General features: G+C 39.6%; 1 protein-coding gene across 2 annotated transcripts in view; it reads left to right on the plus strand.

Annotated features, from left to right (window-relative positions):
• The first annotated feature begins 827 nt into the window (after positions 1-827).
• npr3 (natriuretic peptide receptor 3) overlaps positions 828-11749 on the plus strand; it is a 23118-nt gene continuing 12196 nt past the window's right edge. For both annotated transcript variants that reach the window (XM_082168859.1, XM_082168860.1), the window contains exons 1-3: positions 828-1815; positions 8385-8507; positions 8936-9111. In XM_082168859.1, coding sequence (XP_082024985.1) covers positions 1137-1815; positions 8385-8507; positions 8936-9111 — 978 coding nt within the window. In that variant the 5' untranslated portion in view covers positions 828-1136. The remainder of the gene's footprint in view (positions 1816-8384; positions 8508-8935; positions 9112-11749) is intronic.

The following is an 11749-nucleotide window of genomic DNA, read 5'->3' on the forward strand; positions in this document are numbered from 1 at the left end:
CAACAAGTTTTATTTCACCATAAAATTATAGATTAACCAATAAATAATATCTTGGGGGAACCATTGGTGTGCCCAAAGTCGTTAACTCATTCACTATTCCCTTTACAGTGAATGTCACATAGTCCACACTACAGATATGGAACATTTTGTTCCTTCGTCAACCCAAAGGCAGTAGCAAGTATGTATAGCCTACTTGTTATTGATGCCATGAAGTATGATTTTGGATTTATGTCATTGCACTATAATGCAACAGTAATTACTAGATTACTGTATGAAGGCTACCACAATCAGCACTTGATTGATTACAACTGGTGCAAACTACTACGGCTAGATTTCTAACTGGGACTAAAAAGGGTTATTCCCCCTGTTTCACAGACCAGGCTTAAGCCTACAGTATATAGTGCTAAACTAAAATGCCGTATTGAGATGTTTTAACTGAAAACAACTTGCACTGACATATCTTAAAATATATCAGTGCCATTGTTTTGTCTCAAGATGCACACACAGTAAAGTTTTTTTTTCTAAGGCACGTTTATAAAAACTGCTTAAATGTCCTAATTAAACTAAGGCCTAATCCTGGCTTCTATGCCTTTTATTGCTGATTAGGCATCCGATTTTATTGTTGGGTTATAAAACAATAAATTTAAATCAACAAATAAATTTAAATTGTAATTGTAATGTGTGAACACTATATCTTTATCATTTAATCCAGACTGAAGTTGTGGGCTGTCATGAATTGCGACACTGTAGCTTTAAGGAGGGGGCGGGCTGCACAGCGATGACGCAGGAATAATAATGAAAGGATGCTTGAAAATTCCTCCTAGACTGCAGCGTGTGTGGTGACCAGCCACTTCACACATCCTAACAAGAGTAATTACACAGGCAAGCGGAGAGTTAGACAGAGACTCAAAGAAGACTCCAAACAGGGGAAGAGAGAGGGGCTCTGGAGAGACTTGCAGAAGAAACATAACTCACTATAAACAGAGAGAGTGGGACTTTGCCATACTTAAGTTCAATTAAGGATACGTCTTAATTTATATAGCAATCTACTTGGTAGAAAAAGAAAAAAAACTTTAAAAAGCGTAGGCTATTTGCAAAAAAAAAAAAAAAAGAAAAAAAAAGTTATTCGTTCATTGATGTCAAAGATGTCATGTTTCATATCACTATGTCTGTCCATTTGGGTAGTACTCCTGATGCCTGGCAGGACAAGTGCACTGAATGACAACATCGACGTGATGGTCGTGTTGCCTCGCAACAACACATACTTGTTCTCTTACCAGAGAGTTTATCCGGCTATTGAGTACGCGAGAAAAACCCTCGAGAAATCAGAACTGTTTGCAGGCTTGAAATTCAATGTGAGCTATGAGAACTCCGGGTGCGGGGTGGACGCTCTCTACGCGCTCGTGGACAAGCAGAGAGAAGAGCGTCCCGACCTGGTCCTCGGTCCGGTGTGCGAATACGCGGCCGCGTCGGTGACGAGGGTTGCAAGCCACTGGAACATCCCGGTGATCTCAGCAGGTGCTCTGGCCACCGGCTTCAGGGAGAAAACCAGCGAGTACTCGCACCTCACACGAATCGCACCAACTTACCTGAAAATGGCTGAGACGTTTCTGGCGATATCCAAAAATTTCAATTGGAGAACGGCATATTTGATTTACGAAGATGATAAAGACGAGAGAAACTGTTACTTTACGATTGAAGGTGTTTTTACAGTGCTTACAGACTCCCTCATCGTCACAGATCACGCTGTGTTGAGCTCGCACGAGGAGAGAGTAGACACCGACGGGATCATCACGTCCATCTACGGGAGCGAAGGTACTCGTTCTCTCGTCCGTCAATTACTAAATGCTTTACGCAAGCCGTTTAACATTTATTTTGTTTCTGTACACTTTTTCTTTAGCTTCAAGTATTTTTTTTTTTTTTAACACTTATAGATACTAGTATGTATTTAATTAGTCACTAGTAGCCTACTTATTCATTATGCAATAACCCACCGTGTAACAAGTTGCACGTTTTGGGCATTGAATTGCATGGGGTTCTGAAATGAAGTAATAGTATTCACTTCAGACTAGTATGTAACCTATTCCAATTGTCGCTGCTGCCTATTTCTCATTTACTAGTAACTATTCATTAGGTGCTAGTTTTGTTTTCTTCTGTAGCCTACCAATAGTATGTACTCCGCCTTTACAAGTACTACTGATTAATAGTTTTAAGGAATAAAACGGCTTGCCATAGATGCCAAAAGTGTCTTACATACATTTGTTAAAAGCACAATCGCCTGGAGAAGTTTCTTGCCAGAAGGGGATAATTTGCACAAGTGGAATGGATGGCAGCTTGCAGGGTTTGAGCCTGATACTTTTCAGTTACTCTAAACAGGCGAAGGTCTCTGAAGAGACTTGCAGGAGAGACACCTTTCAATTACTAGACTAGATCTTAACTATTAGACTACACCACAAGTGGTAGTAATCCACATTGATACTAAATAGCCTAGATAAGACTGCATATTTTCAAATGAAGGAATTTCAGTAGGCTATAACATGATGTAAATGGGAGACATTTCAGATTTGGTGATGATAAAGGGGTACTTAAATGATTTTTACTTTAGGGGTAGGCTACATAACGTAACTTACAAAATGTTTAGGAAATTTAGACAATATTAGCTTGAAAAAAAATCTGAAAATTCTGTGCAGTTAGATTTCTTTTTCACCTGTGGCTGTTCTCTGCAGTAAGTTGTGACTCACTTCTATTCACAGGTCAAAAGGGTGGATTTGCAAAGTATTGCCCTTGGTCAACACATTTCCTTATGCTATTAAGTCTCTTTTAGTTTAAACTGGAACATAGTTTTTCCGGAAGTGTTGTATAATACCAAATGATAATGCATTAGTAATCGTAACAGCAATCCCAGTCTGGAGCATGTTGCAACAGACCAATATAGAACAGAGCAATATAGAACATATATACAAACGTGTCAAATGTAGATATTTTCCTAACTAGGGCTGTTTTGATCCTTTCCTGATCTCCTCAAGCTCCCCTTCTAAGAGGTCAGTTGAAGTCCATAAGAAAGCCTGTGGAAAAAATGATCAGAATTTTGACAGGCAGTCAACACTGAGCAAGAGCTGTAGGAATTTTGGGGAGCAATTGTAGGCTTTAGCACTCCCCTAGACATCCTCAAGCACTTTTTAACAGCTTTTCTCATGGCGGGTAAAGTCATGCGCTGTCTGCCTGGCTGATTCTCAAAAACCAGAGAGGATACACCCTCCCTGGAGCTCACTCTGCTACTATTGGTGTTGGATACATTGTGGCTCTAAAATATATGCCTGCTGTGAAAACTATGAACTGTCTGCAGTTATCCTTCTGTTATCCTTCTTTCAAAAATCATATCTGTCTGCCCCAAATCTGTGGCGTTTCACAGAAAGTCTCCTTACTGATCCTGTTTCATAAACAGTGCATTTCTCACATTCCTAGCAAGGATGTTGTCGATTTTAGAAAATATACACATATACCTCAATACAGGACCCTGTATCACTTTCTTTCCTAAGACAGTCCTGTGCGTTGAAATGAACATCTTACGTTTCTTAAGCTAATATTGAATATTGCGTGAACGCTGGTAATTAAAGGAATGTTTCACCAATTCTGAAAATGTCAGTATGGAATGACTGAAACAGGGTAAGAGGTTAATGCTGTCTTGGGGCTGTTTTGACACCAACAATGACAGGGTAACAGCTCTTGAGGCCTTTTATAATTCTTTCCTTTTTCTACCAGTTCACAGCAGCTAGAGGTCCTCAACATGTTGCGATCCCTCACAGCAGCTATAAATGTACAAGTATGGAATGCTCCTCGTATAATGACATATACTTCCTTTGATCTGTCCATCACAGGCCATGCAGAGATTTGAATGTGGAATCTCAGTGATGGGATGCATTTTTCAGGCCACCACCCAAACACTCAGGGCAAAATTTGACATCTGTTTCAAATGTCTTCTGAAGGATAACATTGAACTGCACAATTATGGTCACAGAATACCCTCAGTGTCAATACACAAGGTGTCATTTCTCTGCAAAAGTAAGAGTATTTTATGAGAAATACTGCCATTTTTATATTGTTTACATTAAACAAGCAGTGTGGCCAAACATTTTTCAACTACAGAATGCACAGTTTTTTTGTTTTTGTTTTGAGGATGTGGGTATTTCAAGCAACCTGTCCACCGGATCATCACCATTGGGGGACTCTGTGAGGGTCAATCATTCAGTCTGCTTAATCTCCGCTTCTTTTCTTACACTTGACTGCAAGATCGTATTCAGATTAGCCTCAATCCATCAGCTGATGGATAGATCCAAGTCCCCGTCATACATTTTTTCCTTTACGATAATCTTTTTGTGACAAAATGACAGTTGTTATTGGGCCCAAATACTGTACAGTTTTATTTGACATCAGCATCAAAAGATATGGAAATCTTTTCTTCTCCCTTTTAAAAACTGGTTAGCCTATTTATTTAGCTATCCTAATTATGCATGATTATATGGTTAGTTGCATTGTATTATTGGGATTTAGCATTGCTACCAAAACAGACCTGTGACCCACCAGTTGAGAACACAGCCATAGAGCAGCAGTTCAATATTATGTTTTTAAGGAGCTTGTGATAGTACTAAAGCAGCCATTTTTCCAAAATAAAATCTACCATAATTGGTCTGTTTCAAGAAGGGAACATCACGTAAAAAAAAAAAAGATTTTTTTTTAAAGCTTTGTGACAAGTGACCAGATAGTTGGCTATGACCCTATGAGCATAAAAGTTTGTGTTTATATTACCATCAAATTCTGACATAAACTGTATAAATTAGCATATATTTGAATGCTAAGTGATGCAGCCTGTTCCATGAGGTAGATTGCTGGCATTGGAATTAGTATTCCAGGCATGGCAGATGCTTCATTGTTTGCTCATGAAAGGCTGCAGTGGTGTAAGTACTGTAGTAGCGAGTGCTGATACAGTACAGATGGCAAATATGCTTAAATGTATCTGGGTGTCAAAATAATAAATTAGATTATGAGTTTGTACATATTTTAACTACTTGTCACTACTGATTTCCTTTTTGTTAAATATCATTTTAACTTCAAAATGCAGACTGCAACTGTGTTCAGTGGTCAGTGACACAAGCATATAAGCAAGTTGATTTATGTGGCTGTTTATAATAACAGCATTCATCAGTATCTACTCTTTCACACAGTTTCTCATAATAACAATCCAGTACAGGTTGCCAAAAAGTTTTTGTTTGCCTGCAGTCATCTTTATAGGACGTCATTGGGATATTCTCCAGCGCCCGTGACGCCTGATTTGATTCATTGGCCATTGCAATTTTGTTGTCAGTCTTCGCTATGCAGTTTTGAACCTGTTGCACGAGGCTGCGGTGTGTCGGTTGGCACAGCTGAGGCAAATGTAATAAAATACAGATAACTTTAATGACATATGGCCAAGCCTGCACATGAGTGCTGATAAAAAATAAAAAATAAAAATAGCACCTGTGCTCAATTGTGCTCAATATCAGGTACGTGTTTTGTGCTTAATATCAGGTACAAATCGGGTATAATTGAAAGATGAGTGTCAACATTGGTAACAATCCACTTGTTAAGTCATGACATAAGAAATACAGTTTTCGGGTCCAAGCCTCTACTAGTTTCAGCTAAGCTTTTAAAAACACAAGGTGTACAATACAATCTCCGGGCTCACAGTGGTGACCCGGACACCAATATTTTAACTATTCATAAAAGATGAATCGCTGGCCATCTGAGATTTCGGTATGGAGATAAAGGTTAGGATTATGATTCTTTTGGCGGTATCACAGCACACCATGAGTTTATATTAGCACTATTTGCTGTTTGCTTTTGGCATCTGATAGAGTGTTTGGACACAGAAACGACACCTAGCTGTTGAATGTCTAATATATAAAAGATGTAGTAGATGTAATCCCTAAATACTACTTTTTTTTACTACTCATATCCCTAGTGAAAAAAAAAAAAATACTTAATTGAATTTGAAATATATTCCCTTTTTCAATAGTACATTGCAAATATACTAACAATTGTTTTTACTATCTTTAATATATGCTAATATGTATATTAGCATCATGTTTTTAGCTATTTTCACAATACAACTTTTAACACACTTTAAAATAATTGTACTTTAGTATATTTTCTAAAAATATATTTTAGAAAAATATACTTGAAGTGAAAATTCATTTAATCAATTTATCAATCTATTTTTTAAAAGTGTATTTATTTGCACTTTATTAAAAATATATTTTAGGTATATTTTAACTATGTGCTGGAAATGATCATCATAACAATGCATTCGAAGTATACTTTCAATATACATTATAGTATACAATAGTATTTTTTACAAAGTATAGCTAATAATGATTTGTTTATTAATGTGCATTTGTTATTGAAGACAAAGTGAGCAATTTGTAGTATTTGGAATAAGCCAAAGGTATTACTGAGTATATACTTTTTACTCAAATATAATACACATATGGTCGGCGCCGATAGCCTCGTGGGCAAGTGCGCCGACATGTAGCGCTGTTGTGCTTCGGGTGACCCGAGTTCGAGTCCTCACAAAAGTTCACTAAATACACTTAAAGTTATGCTTTACTACAATTTATTTAATAACAACTAAAATATACTTAGTACAAAATTAGTTGTTTCAAAATAGCACACTTCTAGTTAATCATTAACACACTTGAAGTATACTAAATTAGTCTGGCTGCAAGTATACTTAGCTTTTTTTTCTTTCTTTTTTTTACCAGGGATGTCTAAGCTAAACGCACTGTATATGAACATCTATTTTGTCAGATCTCCTCACCGATGCTAAATGTCAGAAGATAACATTTCAATGAGGATTGAATACGGTGTTGCAATGTTTTGACAGTGAATGACGTGAGCACAGAAGCACAAACTGGCTGAGTGGTCCTCAGGGAGTGAATTTACTAAGCCAGACATATGTCATTATAGCCCTGCTTATTTTGCATTATGTGCCATGCTGCCAAAGTTGGACAGAGGGGCAAGACAGTAAACCCTTATACTATGTAGCGATATAGCACAAGTTTGCAAAGCGATATTATTTCCATGTGCACGTTCACACTATGGTCTATATAGACCCCCAGGTGCATTAAATGTGGCACAACCAACGGTAAGTGTGCCATGTGTTGCCCCTTTGCATTCCTCAGCTCATTTGTAACTAGTGTCAGTGGGAAAAATCCAGATTTTTGAAATATTGCTGGCTGGAGCTGTACCCCATGGAATCGCTGGAAAGCCAACACAGGGCCTGTAGTGTGCTGTGCGCTCTGTAATTAAAGGGTGCTATAGTGCAGGAATACTGAGGTGAAGTTTGTCCCACTCAGCTGAGGATATTTCAAGCAGCGCATTACACTGACTGAGCTGTGGGGAAAGTTCCAATCCTCTGAATCTTCCTATTTATGGGACACTTTGCGAATATTATTATTATTATTATTATTTTAAACTCTGTTTGCTTGCTTGTTTGTTTATTTATTTTTTACCTCCTTGCTCCATGGGAATATATTTCATACCTGAGACTGTGTTTCTGTAAGACCAGGTCTAAAATAAGCTATTCTATGATACTTAAAGGCTTGTGCTTACATAATTGAATCAATGCCACATGTTCTTGTGAAGCTGGCCAGTAGCAAAAAGGTCATAATTAATCTTAAATGAACAGCACTGAACGTGTTCTCAGGATCAAGACGATAATACAGTAGCCTACCTTAATGTGCATGTTGGATTCGTGGTCTGTAAAACTCTTATAAGGACACAGTGCTTTATTTTCTCTGCTATAATTAAAAATGGTAAAAGAAAAATGATGATTCCGGTTCTGGTGCATACAGTGTTATCATATTAGGTCTCACAAGCCTTTACATTATATCAGTTTTTGGAGTTGTAAATGACAATATCAATGACTTGTGGTTCAGTATGTGAGTCAGATTCATTAAGAAACAGCTCCAACTGTGTCATAAGTTGTGATTCATTAAAAAGAACCAGTGTTTTGCTCTGGAATCGGACTGTTTTATAATCAGCAAAAAGAACCTGCTCAGAAGAGTTGTTCGTTCTGTATGTTTCGTGCTGAATAGTTAGGCAGGGAACACTTTCAGAGTGTTTTAGGTCTGTGTACCGTCGTTATCATAGAAAGACACGTGTGAGAACCGAACGCAATAAAAATCATTCAGTCACGTTATTTTATTTTGTTTATTATTTTCTTGTCTCCCCAACCTTGACATAAATGCCTTTTGACATTACTGTATACACATAACCCAGGTGGCGATGATAGCTTAAAGTTGTTGTTTTGAATGGCAAATAACACTCTGTTCCTTGTTGTTTTGCAGTGGTGATTATGTGTGCCAAGGCGGACAAAATACGAGACCTCATGCTGGCATTTCATCGACGAAAATTAACCACCGACAGCCACATCTTCTTCAACATCGAGCTCTTTAACTCCTCTTCCTATGGTAAAGCTGTATTCATGGTTGTTGTGCACTGATTACAGAGCTTATCTCTATTCTCAAGATGAGCCATAGTCAGACAAGATAGTCCTGTGACCCTGTTGCACAATGAAGCTATCTGCAGGTCTTGTGCTTCATAGAGATAACATTCAAGAGATATTTGGCTCAACACAATAGCGCCTGGATATTGTTTGGTGTGCAGGTCCAGGATGTTCCACTGATGTTCCTGTGCATATCTAAAAGCCCCATTGTTGCAGAAAAAGTAACAGGGTAGATATTTTACCCATTGTCATTGAGGTTTTATCAGCAGAAACAGGCAAAACACGCTGGTATAATGCCCTTATCCTGAGAGACAAACTTTTCTATAGCAAATCTTGCAATATGTTCATGTGAACATGAATTTATTACAATAAAATCACAATATTATTTCACAGGGGATGGATCCTGGAGGAGAGGAGACAAATTTGACAATGAGGCCAAGGCTGCATATAGCTTTCTCAACACTGTAACATTGCTTAGGTCCACTAAGCCAGAGTTTGAAGACTTCTCCATGGAAATGAAAAAGTCACTACAGCAGTCGGGCATCCCTGTTTGTGAAGACTGCAGTGCTGTACGTGAGTCTTTGAAACTAAAATAATGTTAAAAATATACTTTCATATTCAAAAGCCAAATATAAGATCTAAAGACCTTTGTTTATTTTTTATCTGTTCATATTGGATATTTTGTTCACGTTTCACCTTTTATTTTAACTTTATATTTTTACATAAAGTTAATTATTTTAAAAAAGTTATATATTTAATTTGTATATATATATATATATACAATGGAATATATATATATATATATATATATATATATATATATATATATATGTAGAATCTTCTTGGCTATTTTACAACACACCATCCTTTTGTCCACTGTTAACAATATACAGGCAAATCAGCCAGTCAGTCAGTCAATCAATCACATTTTTCTCTTTTCTGCAATTCCATCCATTTTGTGGCCTGCAATATTCAGAGAGCTGCTGATTCTTTTATTCACACAGTTTAAAGTCAGAATACAGTGCATTCACACTTTAAGTGCTTTTGAATGGAGTGACTTGGCGTTCCGTATAGGCCCCATATTTTGGTCTGGCTCTTTGTCCCCATCATGTCAGCTTCCTTTGAAAAGCCATCAGAGTTTTCTAAGAAAGACAGTGGAAACTGTCTTTCTGAAATAAATAATTGTGGACGAATTGAAGTGCCAAGGTTAATAACCTCAGTGGGGGCCCTGACACTTCTGACTGGCTCAACTGCTGTATCAACTGGAGCCACAAAAGATTTGAGCTGGACTTTGTGGGGGACCACTACCATATAGAAATGTATTTAGACAAAGCCCATTCCCCTCCCAAATATGAATGTCAAGACTTCAGTGTGCCAAGCACAATTATTTCAATGTACGAGTACACTTCCCAGAGAAGCCTTACCTGACAGAAGCACAGGCTAATGTGATGTTTCACAAACTTGGCCCTTTGCTTGTAGCCACTGCTTGTATCTGCTCAGTTTTTTTCTGACGCGGTGTTCATGCTGAATTAATGAGCTGGATGAAGAATGCTCACTTTATTCATTAAGGAAGGTGATACATTTTTTGGAATTGGCTTACAGTGAGTGGTGTTCTTATGAGCATCTGCACAGATTTAAGCAATTCATACTAGCTGCCAGGAAATGCAGCCATACTCATTTGCAAAGAGCCCCCCATATGCATAACGTAAATCTTCTGGATAAATGACAGTTTCCACTGTTAACATTCTAGAAGCTTGGCTGTATAATCCAGCTACAAAGTAAGACCTTTAAAAGATTCGTGAAATATGGATATTTAAAAAGTGCCGTTTTAGATCCAAAGGTGCTGTCAATCATTATGTCCTTTGTGACTAAAAAGTCTTTGAAAAATGCTAAGTATTTTTATGCACTGATGACCAGTGTGTTGGATTACCACAGTCATTAGGAACATGTTTTATGTATTCAGTATAATGTATTTTATGTTTTATGTGTTTGATTGGATTTCTCCAAAGTTTCTTCCATGTTTTTTTCACGGACACACACGGGAAACAGTAGATCCAATAGCAGTAGGTTTATTAAAGTGTAATCCAATCTCGTAGTCATCCAGGCAGGGGTCAAAATCCAAATAAGCAATCCAAGAACAAGAACAGACTAGAAAACAGACCTCAAAGTGTAGCGACATTAAACAACGACTCCGTGACATGGACTGAAACAGACAGGGTATTTATACACAGATACTAACAAGGTGACGGGAAACAGCTGTGTGCAATGATCAATGATTAGACAGAACAGGATGATGGGAAATGTAGTGCATGAGAGAATGACACCGTGGGGGACAAGGACCTCTAGTGGACACCCGGGGAAACACAAACCAGACACTGTGACATAACCCCCCCCCCTCTACGGAGCGGCTACCAGACGCTCCAAGACCCACAAAAACAACCAAAACAAGAGTCCAGGAGGGAGGTGGAACGGTGGAGGATCAGGGGGAGGGATGGGGGGCCAGGTCCATGAAGGGGAACAGGAATAGGGGGTGACAGTTTAGCCGGCGACCAGGGCGAAGCAGATAGTCCATCGGGTGGCCAGGGCGGAGCAAACAGTCCATCGGGCGGCCAGGGCGGAGACGACCCTTCAGGCGACCATGGCGAAGACGACCCTTCGGGCGGCCAGGGAGGAGCAGACAGACAATCAGGCGGCCAGGGCGGAGACTTTCCCTCAGGCGGCCAGGGCGGAGCAGACAGTCCATCGGGCGGCCAGGGCGGAGACGACCTTTCGGGCGGCCACGGCGGAGATGACCCTTCGGGCGGCCATGGCGGAGACTTCCGCTCAGGCGGCCAGGGCGGAGCAGACAGTCCATCGGGCGGCCAGGGCGGAGACGACCCTTCAGGCGGCCATGGTGGAGACGACCCCTCGGGCGACCACGGAACAGGCACCCACTCAGGAACAGGCACCGGCTGCTCAGGAATAGACACCGGCTGCTCAGGAATAGACACCGGCTGCTCAGGAACAGGAACAGACACCGGCTCAGGAACAGGAACAGACACCGGCTCAGGAACAGGAACAGACACCGGCTCAGGAACAGGAACAGACACGGATACCACCGGCTCAGGAACAGACACCACCGGCTCGGTGGCGGCCATCTTGTCCGAAGACACAGGCTCGGCGGCGGCCATCCTGTCCGAAGACACAGGCTCGGCAGACGTGATGTGA

The sequence above is a fragment of the Leuciscus leuciscus genome (genome assembly GCF_965113295.1).
Source record: "Leuciscus leuciscus genome assembly, chromosome: 5".
In the NCBI taxonomy this organism is placed as follows: domain Eukaryota; kingdom Metazoa; phylum Chordata; class Actinopteri; order Cypriniformes; family Leuciscidae; genus Leuciscus; species Leuciscus leuciscus.